Source organism: Bos taurus, chromosome 5, assembly GCF_002263795.3.
Source record: "Bos taurus isolate L1 Dominette 01449 registration number 42190680 breed Hereford chromosome 5, ARS-UCD2.0, whole genome shotgun sequence".
Taxonomy (NCBI): Eukaryota; Metazoa; Chordata; class Mammalia; order Artiodactyla; family Bovidae; genus Bos; species Bos taurus.
In genome coordinates this window covers 98946116-98965584 of record NC_037332.1, presented here as the reverse complement: position 1 = coordinate 98965584, position 19469 = coordinate 98946116, and the positions used below count along the sequence as shown (strand labels likewise).

General features: G+C 38.2%; 1 protein-coding gene across 1 annotated transcript; it reads right to left on the bottom strand.

Annotated features, from left to right (window-relative positions):
* Positions 1-2473: 2473 nt before the first annotated feature.
* MAGOHB (mago homolog B, exon junction complex subunit) lies at positions 2474-12959 on the bottom strand. Its single transcript, NM_001076252.1, is given in 5 exon segments — positions 2474-3261; positions 4024-4106; positions 6625-6735; positions 7380-7438; positions 12809-12959. Coding segments are annotated over 5 exon segments (447 nt in total). The 5' UTR covers positions 12903-12959; the 3' UTR covers positions 2474-3161.
* Positions 12960-19469: the final 6510 nt, after the last annotated feature.

The following is a 19469-nucleotide window of genomic DNA, read 5'->3' as shown; positions in this document are numbered from 1 at the left end:
TCCCTCTAAGCTCCAGTTTATTTTTATTACTAAGCTCTGATTTCTGAGAAAGGCAAATTTCTTCCTAAATAAGAAGAGAACCAGCATCACAAAATAACAGCAGTAACTTCAGGTGGGACTCACTGAAACTCCTAGCATTGTCTTTCAATCAAAGAAGCCCAAGATGGACGCACTAAACTTTATTACGCCCACTCCTTAAGAAAACAGAACGATTAAAAAAAAAAAATTAAAGAAAATTTTGAATGTTCTTGTACAGTCTTCTGATTTCACTTTTGTGCAAAACACACATGACACATACACAGCATGAATACATAAAGCGTTTATTTATTTACTTCCTGGCTGCTTAAAGGTGTTATTTAGGAAACCACACATTTTACCCATCCGTTCCTGATCATATTAATTTCGTCAGCTAGAGGCTTAGCACACAGCTGCTAGTCACACCTTCAAACCTCAATGGCTTATCTTTTCACAGCCGCAGGCTGTTCTTCCTGTCCCAGCCTGAAGTGAAGGTTTCAGGAATAACCACCAGCTTCCAGGGAAAGATGTTCTGCATCACTCTGTTGGGAGGAGTAACTTCACCTGGCCATGTTCCCCCTCCCATGGTTATTTGTCCTAATGACTAAACTTTACGCCAGAGCCATATGAAATTTCCTGGCTCTTACAGTAAAAACTCAAAACATCTTGTTTGAAGTTTCCTGTTTCCCTAACTACCTACTTTATTAGTCCTTCTTATCTTTACAGTAAAAGCTATTCTGAGTTAAAATCTTCTATTGTCCCAACTAGGCTCCAGCCATGAACTGAACAGAAATTTTCCTTCCTCCAACTGCTAACAAAATGAGAGGAACACCTCACAAAATTAAGTAAGCATGAAAAAATCATGGCCAAAAAAAAAAGGATTTTGGATAACTATTCGATTCTCTGCCGCTAAGAGATAAAGTCTATTCACAAGTTGAAAGGGAAAATAATTCCATGAAGCAGTGCCATAATAAAGAACTTTAATTCTTCAGAGTTCTTGCTACTCTATGACACGGTTTGGACTATAGGCTCACCCTCAAGTCATTCATTAATTTTTTTTAATTTTTAACCTCATTGTCATATAACGCTGCATGTGTGGTAAGTTGCCTCAGTTGTGTCGGATTCTTTGTGATCCTATGGCTAGTAGTCCACCAGGCTTCTCTGTCCTCGGGAATTTCCAGGCAAGAATACTGGAGTGGGTTGCCATTTCTTTCTCCAGGGGATCTTCCCAACCCAGGGGTCAAACCCACACCTCCTGTACTGACAGGCGGATTCTTTACCACTGAGCAACCAGGGAAGCCTAGGGGAAGTTATGAATGAGGACAGAGTTAACACATTAAAGACTTTCTCATCCAAGGACTAATTCTCTGCAGTCTTGCTCAGTCCTGAGTGGATTACCTTATTCAACAGGACCCACAGAATGAAGTAAATGTGAACTGGGAAATATGACTGGGACTTGTGTTCATTAGGAGTTAGGATGTAAATACAGACACACACATTGTGGGCCCACAGGAGTTTTCTCCTTTTCTCCTTGAAGTTGACATCCAGTGTAACATGGTTTTATACTGCACATTCATCAGGGTCTACAGCTTGAATAGAAATGCTTGTTTTCATATAAGCAACCTGAAGGGGAGTACAGCAGTTTTTCACAGATGTGGTTTGGAGACCAGGTGACTTTGCATGGCAAACCAGAAGAAGATACGCATTTTAAGGCACTCCACAGTAAACAAGTGACCAAGCCGTGCTCCAGAGCTACACTATCCAAAGGGTAGCCACCAGCCTCATTTGGCTATCTCAACCTATTAAAAATTAAATAGCACTAAAAAAAAGTCTATGGGCACCAATTATGCCTGTTATTTCATCTGTAAATGAAAAATCCAACAAGAGGACATAACTTAGACTTCTTACAGTAAAGGAAAAATGTTATAGAATCTAAATTGACATATATGGGTCTTTTAAGTTTTCTATGTTTGAAATTTTTCATAATAAAACATTGGAAAACATTACTTTTAATTAAAATGACTCTAAATTCAGTTATGTTAGCCACATCTCAACTACTCAGTAGCCACGTGCAATATCCAGTGGCTACCCTACTGGACTGCTCATACAGAGAGCATCTCTATTATTGCACAGAAGTTTACCAGAGTTGCTCTAGTCTAGCTGCTCCAGAGCCCTGGCTAGCTGTCAGACCCCAGTTCTTCCAGCCTAAGGTCCCTAGAGGGGACCTGACTGATCTTTGGGCAAAGTGGATGATGACTGCCAGGACTGCATACTTTCAGAGTGAAGGTGCAGATGGAAAAGTAACAGAATACCAGGGTATGAGTTACTAACAGGCAAAGTAATCAAGTCTATCAGAAAGAGGTTGAAGGGAACTGGGAAATATGACTGGGACTTGTGTTCATTAGGAGTTAGGATGTAAATACAGACACACACAAACGCACACACACGGAAGTCCAAATTTTAAATAATTTGTAGAGATGAGAACTCATTTATTTCCCACAGATATACAAAACATGTGTATTGTGAAGTATGGGAATAGGCACATAATTAAAGATGTGTCTAACTTTGGATACTGACTTTACCTTTGTAACCTTGAGGAAATCACTGCTTATACAAAAATATTTAAATGTGAATAACCCCTAAGGAGTTTGTGACAAACATAAAAAATCCAAAAGCTTCTATAAACTTCTATGAGCACCAAAAAATTAAATTCGGTCAGGTGTGGCAGAAACAAGGGGAGATCTACAATTGCTTTTAAACAGATGGGAATCTGGCTATATGCTTCTACAAAAAAGATCCTCTGTCATAGGTTACACCTTCTAGAACAATTTTCATCTTTAAAATGAATCAGAGATCTGGCCTTCTGAAGAACCAAAAGCACTCTCCATCCAGGCTGTGATGTTTAATTGGAGCAAAATTTCAACAAAAGGTGGCTTTTATTTACAGTTTAATGTGTGTGGTGACTGCTCAACCCACTTGGACTAGGTGAAGATAACAATTAAGCCTGCTTAGATATTGTCTTATTTTCAATTTGCATACAAAAAAGTTTGCTTCACATTCATACAACCCGCAATATTATAAATGAACAAATCCTCCCTCACCCACCCCTTAATTAAATATAAACCCAGTTTCAAAAAACATATAGTTTAGATTGGTTTAATCTTGAAATGTAATCCAATAAGACTAAACACTAAACACTTCAGGTCCTGTACCAAATAGTAAAATACTCGAAGGCCTTCAGGATCCCTAAAATTTAAAAGATAAAAGTTAGTTTTTTATTCCAAGGATGAAACAACATAATAATATAAATTAATTCTTAAAACAAAACAGAGACCAAAAACCAAAAACAATTAAAGGAACTGAGGAGAAAGGATTTTCTGATAACTATTAATATAACTGATGTACTGGACAATTTCTATCTTTATCTTTTCTCTGAACTTTTCTCTGAAAGTCCTATCTCTCTTTTACACTGTAACCAGTTAAGCAAACAAGTAAGTTATTACAAGTTACGCTGATAACTTGAAAATAACACTAGAAGAACATTTTGAGGGGAAAGAGTGGAAAGAAGTAGTAGGAGGCAGAGAGATTTTTCAGATAATAGTAAGAGGTATCTGTCACACACAGAGCTTGGGAAGGCACATATCGCTACAGCCATACTTAAGCTATATCTGTGTTTTCTCCATTTCTTTCAAGTATTAAACCCAAGGAGGCAAATGATGTCACACGGAACTAATAAGGCTGAGATATTCAAGAAGGATTTCTTTTAAATTCTGTGGGGCTGCATCCAGACTAAGATTTTTTGGCAATCAGTAAAATACACTGTTAACTTCTTTGATAACAAGTCTTCACTAATATAAAAATGAGGATTACACATACATAATAAATTGCTATAGGATACAATTACAGTAATCTCAACAAACTGGCTATGGTTCTAAAATGAGCCTCTCTAATAAATCATGTCAATTTAGTCAAAATGCTTTAACTTTTATTAATGCTTTTAATACTCACTTTGACTGATTGACATCAATAAGAGAACCTATTTTTGATGTGGTAAAAGAAATGTGTTCATCTCCAATTACAATTTCAAGCTCCTGAAAAAAATAAAACAGAGAAATGTAGTTAATGTAAAAATTCACCTCTTACAACCAAGAGGTCCCGATTTTAGCTGCAAGTTTTCTAGCCATAATAGAGGAGGGGGTAAAAATAAAAAAGAAACAATTTGTTAACTATAAACTATGTCTGTAAAGTAAAAATCTCATCAACTCCTCAGAGTTCCCCAGTATTAGGATGAATCAAGAAATGCTTTCCGAGATCTCATAAAGAAGATGCTATCGAATGAATGACAGACTTCAGAGTTACACAGAAATGTTTCTTATGATGTCAATAAAAACTAATAATATGGGTTTAAGCCTATTTTTAATATAATAAATACAAATACATTTATCCTTTCTACCAGGCTCTACAAATAAACTGCATAATGTTAATAATAGCACTATTTAACACCTACTGTGTATCAGGCCTGCTGATAGGGACTTTAAAAACATATTCTCTGTAATCCCCAAAACTGGGCTAATAAAGCCTGTCTTTCTCAGGTCAGCTTTATTGACTGATGTTACACATGTGAAGCCCAAGACTCAAAAGCAGACAAAAAAAAAAAACTTTGTATTTGCAACCACTAATACGTGGTGGTACTAATATTTAACTCTCGGATTGTAAAACTGAAAGATTCATATTCTTTTGACTTCACAAAACAATTGCAATTAAGAACTAGGAAAACAAAACAGCATAAAACAGATTTATGCTTCCAGTGTACAAAATTAAGTATAAATTTTTCTCCATATTTTATCTGCAAATCTAAAATGAAAAATTAAGAGGCTATGTCTGTATTGAGTTTTCAGTTTAAATTAACAGATGCCATTAAAGACACTCCCAGTTCTGTATTTGATCAGAATAGATATAATCATGCCCCTTTATGGCACACACATGGGAGAAGGAAATGGCACCCCACTCCAGTACTCTTGCCTGGAAAATCCCATGGACGGAGGAGCCTGGTATGCTGCAGTCCATGGGGTTGCTAAGAGTCAGGCACGACTGAGCGACTTCGCTTTCACTTTTCACTTTCATGCATTGGAGAAGGAAATGGCAACCCACTCCAGTGTTCTTGCCTGGAGAATCCCAGGGACAGAGGAGCCTAGTGGGCTGCTGTCTATGGGGTTGCACAGAGTCTGCACACAACTGAAGTGACTTAGCAGCAGCAGCAGCATGGCACACACACAGAATGGATAACTAACTAAAGCTCTCAAGCAATCAAAATCTTTTACCTAAAAATCCAACAGACAACTTCAAGAGCATAAGTAATCCTCCCCATTATCCAAAACACATGAACACATGATCAAGTGGGTAGATGAAAACACTGCTTTCTCCTTGAGTCTAAGAGATAATAAAAGGTTTGCTGCTGTTGTTTCTGATTTTTAATGCCTATATATATACATATATATATGTCTAAAACAAATAGGGATTTAAATTTACTTCTTAAAAGTGTTCACAGTAAATACAATAAATACTGTTAACTATTACCTTTGCTTTCCTAATAATGTTTCTTTAAATAGAAGCGTTAAGTTACTGCTACAGAGCATCAGCATCTATTCTCCACATTTTCTTCTAGTCAAAGAAGTTGTTATAGAGTATAATCCTCAGGAACACACAAAAGCGAAATTAAGTGTTTCTTCCTCCTGCAGTCATATCTCATTCTTCCAGCAGTTGAAAAGACCCAATTCAGAAATCAAACTGTCTTTCTACAGAGTGAAATCAGGCCTTCAGAGCTCTTCAGCAGCCCTTTGAGAAATACCAATTTTTCTGAAGGGAATATGACAGGCAAAGGCAATGGTCAGTTTGAACAAAGAAACCAATCAAATCTCTCTCTGGAGTGTAAAGAAGCAAATAAGAATTTTCAAAGTTGTATATCTAGAGAAAGTGAATTTTTCATAGTGAGAATCCTAATTCTCAAATTTAACAAACATTTGTGTTTTTTTCTACGTATTTTTATTATTTATTAAGAACTCATTGGGCTTCCCAGGTGGTGCCAGTGGTAAAGAATCTGCCTGCCAGTGCAGGAGATGCAAGAGACACGGCTTTGGCTTTGATCCCTGGGTCGGGAAGATTCCCTGGAAGAGGAAATGGCAACCTACTCCAGTATTCTTGCCTGGAAAATCCCACGGACAGAGGAGTCTGGTGGATTACAGTTCATGGGATCAAAAAGAGTCAGAAAAGCCTGAGCATACATGCAGGCAAGATCTCATTAGTCCTAATAAAAGTACTTAACCTATAATGGAAATTAATCCTAATACTGTGAAAACATCCTAAGGTTAGCTGCGGTGGCTGCAGAGAAGACTGTTCAGAAAGATGTCTAAACTGACTTCTTTATTACTAGGAGGTAGCTCACAAATTGATGGAAAGTGAAATCCAATTATAAACCATTTACCAGGTGCCTACTAGATGAAAAAAATCTAAGATTTAATGAGGATCTATTCTATACAAATAAGGAGAAACACAACAATTCTATTAATAATGTTTACAATTTATGCGTTTAAAGAATTATTAAATACAAACCTGCCGGCCAACCCTGTCAGGGGGAGGCCACAAAGCATCGTCTTCTTTTGTAATTTCACTGTCATCAATAATTCTCTTCAGTTCTTCCATTACACTCTTGTGTACATAAGCCTGAAAGCAAGGAATAAAATGTCAGGGTCTACGTCTTGACACAACTTAGAAAGAAATAATAAAACGTGGTTACCAACCCTAAGTATTCAAATAGAACATTAGAGAAAAATTTAATTCTGATTCTAAAAGGAGAGAATCATTCATCTCTCTTACTGCTTTTTCTTCACTCTCTTGCCCTTTCCTTTAAAACGTATTTTTCCCTCTTCGTATCATTATTCCCTCCTTAAAACCTTGTATCAAATATCTCTGAGTGGTTAACACAAAATTTGTGAGGTGAACAGTGACAAATGCAAATACACATCAGAGTGCGGTAAACTCTTTCTTATACCTAACTTTTGAGACTTTCATCTAAAATGCATCCTGTGTTTAAAACATGATTGTCAATTATTTTTAAATAATGAGCAGAGTAAAAAGACCAAGTTAATTATAAAATGAATTAACTGATATGCTCAAATGTGGGACTACAACTTAATATATTCAGATTGATTCTTCTGCTGTTATAGATGCTACAAAGAATCCTTTTTCAATCTATAAATCAGCCTCTTCTCTATAGCCTTCCCTGTACTTTAAATAGGTAAGTAAAAACACAGACATGAGGAAAACAGGCTTAATGTAAAAAAATTAGACATCTGAAAAGAACGTACCTCCTTTCTGATCATGACATCATTTTTATAATTGCTGTTGTTGGCATATCTAAGTTTTCCTATAGGAAGTACAAAAAAATTCAATCTGTTAACAGCAAAAACTGCTAAAAAAAAATAATAAAGAAAGGACATCATACGCAATTTTGAAGGTAAAAACTATATTATACTACTTTTATTAATATTTCCTCCCTCCTGGTATAAGATCAATGTTGGATATGCATTTGCTGTTAAGCTGGCTGAAGTTGAAGCCAATCAACTGTTTATACTCCATGCCTTCAATATAATTTCATATAATAGGAGGGTCATTTTCAAAACCCATTTTCTTAAGCAACATCATGATTTAAACAGGGAATCTGAAAAAAGAACTAACGTTTCTTTTAAAGTTTACCTTACTTTATTGTGTGATTGTCTTATTTATGTCTTATTGGTGCTGAGTTACCCAGAGCACTTAATCTAATCTGTAAAACAACCCTAAAAAGTAGGTTTCATTCTCTCACCTATTCACAGTTAAGAAAAACAGAGAGTTAAGTAACTTGCTCAGAGTCACACAAGATTCAGACTTAAATCTACTTTGTACCAATATACACTCCTTCCTCACGACTCCAAAACGTTTTCATTTATTTTCCTTCAATTCAATGTATTATGGTAATGCTACTATTTTAGAACTGTAATTAAGAAGCAATACAAACTACATGCTGCTTCCAAATAAAGACTGGCTAGTTTGTTTTCTGATTTACATTGAATGTTGATATACTCCCTGATGTACGCTTCTCCTCATGGCTGTTCAGTTGCCTAGGTACAGTTGTTACGTGATCCAGATCCTCTAAAATGATAGGTTATCTTAATAAGGTGAATCTCTAAGGAACTGCTGTCTTTGGGTCTCATTATTACTGATAGAAAGGTTGTCAAACAGTGGTGGCAGATGAGAACTACTGTTCTGAAATGAAACTTCCCTGAAAATACTCAATCGAAGATTAAGAAGCCTCTTATCCTTATCCATCAGAGGGCAGATAGAATGAAAACCATAATCACAGAAAACTAATCAAACTGATCACATGGAACCACAGCCTTGTCTAACTCAATGAAACTATGAACCGTGACCTGTAGGGCCACCCATGACAGACAGGTCATGCTGGAGAGTTCTGACAAAACGTGGTCCACTGGGGAAGGGAATGGCAAACCACTTCAGTATTCTTGTCTCGAGTACCCCATGAACAGTATGAAAAGGCAAAAAGATATGACACACGAAAGATGAACTCCCCAGGTCGGTAGGTGCCCAATATGCTACTGGAGAAGAGTGGAGAAATAACTCCAGAAAGAATGAAGGGACAAAGCCAAAGTGAAAACAACATCCAGTTGTAGATGTGACTGGTGATGGAAGTAAAGTCCGATGCTGTAAAGAACAACACTGCATAGGAACCTGGAATGTTAGGTCCACGAATCACAGTAAATTCAAAGTGGTCAAACAGGAGATGGCAAGAGTGAACATTGACATTTTAGAAATCAGTGAACTAAAATGGACTGGAATGGGTGAAGTTAACTCAGATGACCAGTGTATGTACTACTGGAGGCAAGAATCGCTCAGAAGAAATGGAGTAGCCCTCATAGTCAACAAAACAGTCCAAAATGCAGTACTTGGGTACAATCTCAAAAATGACGGAATGATTTCTGTTTGTTTCCAGGCAAACCATTCATTATCACAGCAATCCAAGTCTATGCCCCAACACTAACGCTGAAGAACTTGAAGTTGAATGGTTCTGTGAAGACCTACAAGGCCTTCTACTAGAACTAACACCCAAAAAAGACGTCCCTTTCATCATAAGGGACTAGAATGCAAAAGTAGGAAGTCAAGAGACACCTGGAGTAACAGGCAAGTTTGGCCTTGGAGTACAAAACGAAGCAGGGCAAAGGCTAACAGAGTTCTGCCCAAAGAACACACTGGAAGAGGCAAACACCCTCTTCCAACAACACAAGAGAAGACTCTATACATGGACATCACCAGATGGTCAACACGGAAATCGGATTGATTATATTCTTTGCAGTCAAAGAAGAGAAGCTCTATACAGTCAGCAAAAACAAGACTGGGAGCTGACTTAAATTGAAGAAAGTAGGGAAAACTACTAGACCATTCAGGTATGACCTAAATCGAATCTCTTACGATTATACAGTAAGAGTAAGAAATAGATTCAAGGGATTAGATCTGATAGACAGCGTGCCTGAAGAACTATGGACAGAGGTTTGACACTGTACAGGAGGCAGTGATCAAGATCATCCCCAAGAAACAGAAATGCAAAAAGGCAAAATGACTGTCTGAGGAGGCCTTACAAATAGCTGAGAAAAGAGACGCTAAAGGCAGAGGAAAAAAGGAAAGATATACCCATTTGAATGCCGACTTCTTCCATAGCAAGAAGAGATAAGAAAGCCTTCTTCAGTGATCAATGCAAGGAAATAGAGGAAAATAATAGAACGGGAAACACTAGAGATCTCTTCAAGAAAATTAGAGATACTAAGGGAACATTTCATGCAAAGATGGGCACAATAGAGGACAGAAATGGTATAGACCTAATAGAAGCAGAAGATATTAAGAAGAGGTGGCAAGAATACACAGAAGAACTATATAAAAAAGTTCTTCATGACCCAGATAACCCCAATGGTGTGATCACTCACCTAGAGCCAGATATCCTAGAATGCAAAGTCAAGTGGGCCTTAGGAAGCATCACTATGAACAAAGCTAGTGGAGGTGATGGAATTCCGGCTGAGCTACTTCAAATCCTAAAAGATGATGCTGTGAAAGTGCTGCACTCAATATGCCAGCAAATTTGGAAAACTCAGCAGTGGCCACAGGACTGGAAAAGGTCAGCTTTCATTCCAATCCCGAAGAAAGGCAATGCCAAAGAATGTTCAAACTACTGCACAATTGCACTCATCTCACATGCTAGCAAAGTAATGCTCAAAATGCTCTAAGCTAGGCTTCAACAGTACGTGAACATCTACTTCTGCTTTATTGACTACGCCAAAGCCTTTGATGGTGTGGATCACAACAAACTGTGGAAAATTCCTCAAAAGATGGGAATACCAGACCACCTTACCTGCCTTCTGAGAAATCTATATGCAGGTCAAGAAGCAATAGTTAGAACCAGACATGGAACAACAGACTGGTTTCAAATTGGGAAAGGAGTACATCAAGGCTGTATATCGTCACCCTGCTTATTTAACTTCTATGTAGAGTATATCATGCAAAATGCCAAGCTGGATAAAGCACAAACTGGAATCAAGGTTGCCGAAAGAAATATCAATAACCTTAGATATGCAGATGATGCCACCCTTAGGGCAGAAAAGCAAAGAACTAAAGAGCCTTTTGATGAAAGTATAAGAGGAGAGTGACAAAGTTGGCTTAAAATTCAACATTCAAAAACTAAGATCATGGCACCTGGTCCCACCACTTCATGGAAAATAGATGGGGAAACAGTGTAAGACTTTATTTTCTTGGGCTCCAAAATCACTGCAGATGGTGACTGCAGCCATGAAATTAAAAGATGCTTACTCCTTGGAAGAAAAGTCATGACCAACCTAGACAGCACCAGAGACATTAAAAACCAGAGACATTACTTTGCTGACAAAGGTTCCTCTAGTCAAAGCTATGGTTTTTCCAGTAGTCACGTATGGATGTGAGAGTTGCACTATAAAGTAAGTTGAGTGTGGAAGAACTGATGCTTTTGAATTGTAGTATTGGGAGAAGACTCTTGAGAGTACCTTGGACTGCAAGAGATCCAACCAGTCCATCCTAAAGGAAATCAGTCCTGAATATTCACTGGCAGAGACCCTGATGCTAGGACAGACTGAAGGCAGGAGAAGGGGACAACAGAGGATGAGATGGTTGGATGGCATCACTGTCTCGATGGACATGAGTTTGAACTTAGCTTCCAGGAGTTGGTGATGGACAGGGAAGCCTGGTCTGCTGCAGTCCATGGGGTCACCAAGAGTTGGAGAGACTGAACTGAACTGAAGATTAAGAAAAGACTGCTTAATCCATGTGACTGGCTAAAATTGACACGGACCAACTAAAAGCTGTTCACGAGCCAAGACCCTGAAGACAGTATAAACCCAGGGATTGAACCCAGGCCTCCCACACTGTAGGCAGATGCTTTACCATCTGAACCACCAAGGAAGTCTGAAGAAAGAAAAGTTAAAGAGAATTCAAGTAAATTTGGCTCCTGAGCTAAATTTAGAAATTACCTGAGGGGAACCAGGAAGATTAGGGATGATTAAGGTCCCCAAATAATTGCAGAATGTAGTTACCCTGACTTCTACCTGACATGTCTGATATTCTTCCCTTTTCCTAGTATGTGATCCTCCCCTAATTTTTCTTGCATACTCTCCCAGAACTTTGTCCAAAGCATGAACACAGCACCTAATATGCATATAGCTTTACACTTAGTTTTATGTTTATGTTATCCACCAAGATATAACTCCTGGAGGGGAATGAAAACGTCTTATGCACTACTGTACCCTCAATTTTTGTTTTTACGTGTTGCCCAGCACATAATATGCATTCAAAAACACAGTCTATGCAGTTGGACTACTGTTGTTACAATAACAGTTCAATATACAGTACAACTATAAAGAGAATTAGTTTTAAAAATGTAGAATTTGCTGCATACTTGTTGGGGAACTGGCAGTTTCACCTCCCCTCCCCCCTCCTTCCCCGCTCATACGGCGCTCAGGAGTCTGACTCCTTTTTTCCCTGAGACCAAGAAAATATGTCCTCTCATTCCAATACTCATCTCAACTGTCGCTGTCGCCTTCTCGAAAGATTTCCGACTCTTTTTTGCAGAACTAACCACGCCCCCTTTTATAGTCTTAATGCATCCAATAGAGAACAACTGTATTTAAGCACCCGAAAGACATCATTACACTCGTTTTTCTACACGTTGGGCTTCCCGCCTTCAGAGCAGGACTCATTTGCTTTTTTCGACTTGTTGCCTTCCATACAGTGCCTGAATGAGTAAATTCATTCAGGATGAATGGGCCGTCTGAAAATTACTATTTACAGGAAGATTTTAAGCGTCCAAGGGTCCACCGTGTGGTGGGGATGTTTTCAAAAAATGTCCAAGTATTAGGTTGATTAAACTAGAAGGCCTTTAAGGTCCCTTCCGGTGAAATGATTCTAGAATTCTGATTACTATAGTTTGAACTTTAGGATCAAAGGCAGCATAGGCTTTTCTGAAATAATTGACACCGATTAATTCTCTTTTATTCCCCTAAACCAATCCACGCTTCCTACATTTTTAAGCTCCTGGACCCAACCGTACACTCGCGAGCCTGAGCAAGCTCACCCACCCACCCTGCCTCCTTCGCGGCCTCTCCGCCTCTCTTCTCCCCTGCTTAGCATCACTCCCAGTAGCGGCACTCGCCGCTCCTCCGCTCACCGTCCGGCCGAAACTCAAACTCCAGAAACTCGTGTCCAAACTTGCCCTTATGCCCTACGTAGTAGCGCAGGTAGAAATCGCTGGCCATAGCCATCTTTGTCCCCGAAAAGCCCGCCGAAGGACCGGCCGACGTGACTCCCGGCGCCTGGTAGTGACGTCAGTCGCCCAAGAATGAGTACACGTCACAGCGAGCGCGCCGCTTCAGCCTCCCTCGGCCCGAGAGAAAAGCGGGTGGGAGACGGGTGCGGTGGGCCAGCGTTGCACCGACCTGAACTTTGCTTTACTAAGGTCATATTATTTTCAAAATTAGTTAGATCATATTATATTGGGAAAGCACAAGTGATAAAATATGAAAACATTTGCCATGGCCTCCGAACTAAGTTCGGAGTTGCTCTAAGTTGTAAATTAAAAGTTGCTCTGACTTTTGGGTCTCACGGCATCCCGTGAGGTGGGTGTGGCCTTATTCCCCAGGTTAGTGGGATGAGTCAAGATAAAAGCCCAGAATTAGAATGCAGATCTGCAGTACAGCCATTTCTCTTGCTAGACTTCTAACACAGGCCTCTCCCATTTGGACAATGATGGCTCATTTTCAATGATGGCTCGTTTTCTGGCATCTAGAAGCCAGACGAGACAAAGTAGAAAGAATCCATCAAGACAGGCGGTCTGAAAATTTGAAGAGTACATTGAAGCAAAATCTCTTGACAGTCATGATACGAAAAAAATTTTTATCAATAATAAAACTTGTTCGGTTATTGGAGTTTCGGCAATTTGATCACAGATCAAGTGGTTTAGCCCAGATTTCTTATGCTATAGAGTTATACTGGGGAAATAGCGCTCATCTGGGGTGGGTTTTGAAGGATGGGGAAAGACAAGCTGAGCTTTACGCAAAGCCTGGTTTTTTTTGTTTTTTGTTTTTTTCCTCTCTTCGGATATATTGATTACCTTTCTTTTATCGACACACAGAATAATCCTGCTTGTTGGATACCCTTTAACCTTCAGTGGGACTTGATAAAGAGAGTGGCAGTCAGAAGACTGGGATTTATGCCCATTAATTATCTCTACCTAACTTAGTCTCAGACCCTATCTTTAAGCCGTTTTATTGGCTTAAATGAATAGACTACAATCAACTTTGTCAAGCTCAAAGAATTGTTGAAAGGACCAGATGAGATTATGTGAAATAAGATTTAAAATTTATGAAACAACATATGATGAGTTACAATGGGCATTTCCTATGTGCCAGAAATGGTTGGGCACTGGTAATAAAAATAGTCCTTTGTGCTTGTGGTCTAGAAAATGAACATGTAGATACATATTAGTCCATGAAAGCAAATGCTATAAGAAAATTTTGTTTGTTTAATGCTGGTAATATTGCAGAGGACTCAAGTCACTTTATTGGGGAAGAGGGGAAGTGGAAGAAAGGGGAAATATCAGGGAAGATTTGTGACAAGATGCTATTTGAATTGGACCTTGTTGGATAAATTCATTATATGTTTGGAGGGATGGAAAAGCAAACAGCCTGAGCAAAGGCACAGCAGTGTTACAATGCATGACTTTGGAAAGCCAAGAAATTCGGTATCATTAGAACACAAAGTTCATGGAAGTGGAATAACCAGAAAAACAGACTGAGCAGGTTTTGTGAAGTATTAGCAATTGTATAACTGTCAATATGGAAACCCATATTAACCACTATATAAATGTTAATACAGAAAAATTATTTGATTCCAATATAGGCTTCTATTATAGAAAATATACAAGAAACATAGCACCATCCCTCACCTCTTGGGTGACTGACCTCTCCAGTTTTGTCCAGACCAAGGCGTTTCCTGGAATGTGGGACTTTCAGTCTTAAAACGTGGAACTTCCCAGGCAAACTGGGATGAGTCAGTCACTGTGTTTATCACAAAAATGATCTACAGAAATTTGACCACAATATTCTATAGTATCTCTGGAAATATAGGCAGTAATCCATTTGGTCTGTTTTTTGTGCAATCTCTGGATTCCCTAATGCTTTTCCTTCCAGTTGTTGGCACATGTGCCAGAGTTCATGCTTACCTAGAGACAGCTACAGACGCCAGATCTGTGACTGTGTAAACAGGGCTTATGGAATGCAGGGTGTTAAGATTTTTATTTGTAACCCTTGACTGACTTTATCTCCTAAACAGAAATCTGAGCTCAAGACTAATCCTAACTCTATCTGTTATTAAGATGAAGTGTGAAAATATACTTAAATCCTTCTTATAATTAGCTGCAACAACCACCACAAAAAAAGTCGAATTGTGTTATCTCTTGTATCATGATAAAAATTGGAACGTGATAAAGCATTTGTGTATTGTGGTCTTGGATGTTATACTTCAGAGTAAAAATGTTCTGAATGTCTATTGAGCACTTGAAATGTGGCTAGTGAGACTGAGGAACTGAATTTTTTTTATTTTTAGATCTTATTTTAGTTGTGTGAACTTAATATTAAATAGCCAGACATGTCTAGTGGCTACCTGGGACAATAAATAAGAGGCAGTTCATAGGCTTCTGCATGGGCTAGAAATAGTGAAAATATTTTTGGAACACAGAAATTTCAATTTCAGTGGCTGTAGGCTTCAAACTAGAGCATACTTACTAGTATTAGTTTATGAAAATTAATGTTTGGGCTCAGCTTCAAAAACCTATGTGAAGTAATTAAGAAATAAACATTTTATTTTCCAACTCCAGCTGAAATTAAGGCTTAATGATTTAATCAAATACACAATATACATTTATAAAATAATGATTTCCCACTAGAGTTTTTAAGTTTTTTATTTTCAGCTTCATGGTGACAAGTCAGAGGGCTATGGTCAGAGATGATTATTTCTTCTAAGTGTTAATTTAGTCTTCTAAAATGTTCCACTTTTTCCAGTGTCTAAAATTCTCTCTTCCTTTGATCTCTTGGGTCTTCTCTGTCCTCATACCTTTTTTGCCTTTTGCCCCAGTATTTAAAATTATCAAATCATTCCTACTTACAATCTCCAGAAATATGTTCTGACTTTCCTGTGATAAATACTGGAAAGGGTAGTTTTTTGTCCTTATTCCCTTATCAGTAGCTTTTGAATAGTTTTGGTTTTGTATTTATAAAAAAAAAAAAAAAAAAAAGCTTTTAAGGCTAACTCATCCCATTAAAAGGATCAAAGTAGTAAATTCAGAATATTATATGGTCTAAAACAGTACTCTTAGGTGATTGAAATGTCTTTAAATGTAAGAATGACTACAGTCTATTTCAGTCTTTATTCCATCCACCACCTTTCTCTCTTCTCTCCTGAAGTAACTTCTCTCTTTCAACCATGTATGTCTTTTAGAGCACTCAGTGGTGTTACTTTTTTAAAATAAGAGAACCATCATTGTGCAGAAACACCACAACTTCCACACCATTGTTTTTCAAACATGTTCATATATAGTGAGCACTTGAAGGTATTGCTGATTATTAAGACATGGTGATATACTCAATTCCATTATTCAAACTAATGATTTTTCATGCATATGACAGTATTATATGCTTCTAACACATAGCATAACCACTGACTCTTATATCCAAAACAAGTAAAGCCAGTCTGCTAAATTAAGCATAATGGCTTATTTTCTCAGTCTTCTGTTGTATTTAACACATATTTATTTTTTATGAGTCATGGTAGAGCAAAAATTTAGTAACAGCTGTTGTTCAGTTGCCCCATCATGTCTGACTCTTCAAGTCCCCATGGACTCATGCCAGGTTTCCCTGTCCCTCACCATTTCTGGAGTTTGCCAAGTTCATGTCCATTGCATCGGTGATGCCATTTAGCCATCTCATCTTCTGTTGCCCTCTTCTCCTTCTGCCTTCAATCTTTCCCAGCATCAGGGTCTTTTCCAATGAGTTGGCTGGTTAAGGTTAAGATTTAGAAGATTCTATTTACTTTTTCCATTTACCGAGCAGTCAATCCTAAAGGAAATCAGTCCTGAATAATTTGGGAGGACTGATGTTGAAGCTGAAACTCCAATACTTTGGCTACCTGATGCAAAGAACTGACTCATTTGAAAACACCCTGATGCTGGGAAAGATTGAAGGCAGGAGAAGGGGAATACAGAGGATGAGATGGTTGGATGGCATCATAGACTCAATGGACATGAGTTTGAGTAGACTGCGGGAGTTGGTGATGGACAGCGAGACCTGGAGTGCTGCAGTCCATAGGGTTGCAAAGAGTAGGACACGACTGAGCGACTGAACTGAACTGAACTGAACTGATTTACTTTTTATTTAAAATGGTGAAAAATATTATTCAAATTTAATCTAAGTGCTCAGTCATGTCCAACTCTTTGCGACCTCCGTGGACTCCAGGCTCCTCTGTCCATGGGATTCTTCAGGCACAAAATACCTAAAGTGTTGTGCACGAACATGATTTGAGAACTCTGGTTCAGATTATTCTAAGTTAAGTTACATTGTCAAGTTTCAATAGGACATGATTTCCAGGTCGGCATTCGCTCAGTTCCTAGATATGTTAGAATTGTTTTTTAACCATAAAGGATAAATTGGAAAAGAAAGACTGGGAGATGAGGAAATCAAAACAATAAAACAAATCCTAACACGGATTCAACTTGATTAAATGGTAGACATTATAATTCTCTTTTCTATTCATTACCTTGGAAATACCTGATTTGAATGATAAGTGAAATATGCCAGAAATATAACTGTCCTTTTGGAAAAAGCCTGGCCAATTGAGGGGAAAATCCAGTTTTCTTTGAATAAACAATTACTATATCCAGTTTTCCAGATCTATATGTAGAAAAACAAATCAAGTTGAAAATAGCAATCGTCTGTTTCTTTGTCTTCTATCAAAACAAACATTAACATACAATGTGAAATAAGTTAGCAAAATATTTTAAAAATAAATTTATTTCACCTTTATCTTACCCCTTTAAATTTATATTGCATTTATTTTATACTGTGTATATTTTACATCTCTATATAAATTACTATACTTTTATTAGGATCAAGTGTTCAAAATATTGTTCCTAATAAAGATATGTAATAAAAAAAAATGGAGGCACCAGTTTACTACTAAATAAGTGACTTGAGGACTTGAGTCATTCAGGTTTGTCTTTATTTTCTCCAGGGAGACTAACTTTGAGCTTTGTATGTGGTATAAAATGAACAACTATTTGCAGAATTAATATTTTGTTCCTCTTACATATTTTTAAAACTGTACTTTTCCACTGAGTCTATTTTTGTACATGGTGGGTATTTTGTGAAGTATTCTCTCCTGGATCATCTAACTTATTCCCAGAATTTTGATAGAGTTGATTTTTATTATTTCTAAATTACCCGTGATGGATGAGTATCAAGTACTACTTTGAATATTGTTGCTAAAGGCGAATTCATTATTTCCCTTGGGGAAAAAAAATACAGTGTGAAAGAGCACCGCTCCGTTTCATCGGCACCACTCCCCTCCTGCCTCACTGTGCCTCCCTGCAGTTCCTCAAACTGCTCTTTTTCTTGCCTCAGTGTTTTCATGTAAATAATCTTTCTCCTGGAAAGCTCTTCTCTTCACTGTCAGGCTTACTCACCCCCTTTCTAAGGTCTCATTTCAAATGCCACTTTTTTCAGCCAGGTCCCCTCTTTTTACTCCCTTCCATTTACCCTGTACTTTTTCTTCATAGCACTTACAACGGTTTGTAATTCACAAATACACATTCTTGTTGTTCAGTCGCCAGGTCGGGTCCGACTATTTGCGATCCCAAGGACTGCAGCACACTGGGGCCTCCCTGACCTTCACCATCTCCACACCACACGTTATGCATACAAACATGTCTATAACGTCCCTTGCTTTCTAGACTCTAATCCAACACTGTTTCTTTTATCCAGCATCTAGCACAGTGTCTGGCACAGATGCCCTTAACACTCAATTCTTTGAAAATATTGAATAAATATTTTGTAAATTAGACATAAGGGAACAGCTGAGAACAATGACAATCCATAGGATTTCATTGTTTTGTGCTGAGCCATTCTACCTCCCTTCTCCCTATTGCTACTTAGCACATATTAAAATTCTGACTAGTCACTATAGTATTCCTACAGGTGCAAGAATTGTTATGCAGTTGGGTGACTCCATCAGGATTATGCAAACTTTTTAAACTGCCAGTCAGCTTTCCTATAGTAGCCTTGAATGTCTCTTCAAGAGTAACTGATGTATTCTTTAAAATCAGACCATGTGTTCAACTGAATTGTGATAGTCATGATACTTCTAGTATGTTGAAATAGTAGGAGGTGACTGCCATCATCCAGACACTCACACAAAAATAATGACTTCCTCATTTCAGTCATGTGGTATTTGTACTATAGGCTTCCCCGGGTGGTTCAGTGATAAAGAATTCGCCTGCTAATGCAGGAGGATGTGGGTTTGCCCCTGGGTCAAGAAGATCCCCTGGGGAAGGAACCCATTCCAGTATTCTTGCCTGGGAAATCCATTGGACAGAGGAGCCTGGGGGGCTACAGTCCATGGAGTCATAAAAGAGTCAGACGCAACTAAACAACAACAACAATTTGTACTATACCATCATCTTTAAGTATGTCCTGCCTTGCAATGTGACTGGCAGACCAAGGTTCTCTTCTTGGTCACCACAGATGTTAAATGAAAAATATATGAAGGAGGACCTAGGATAG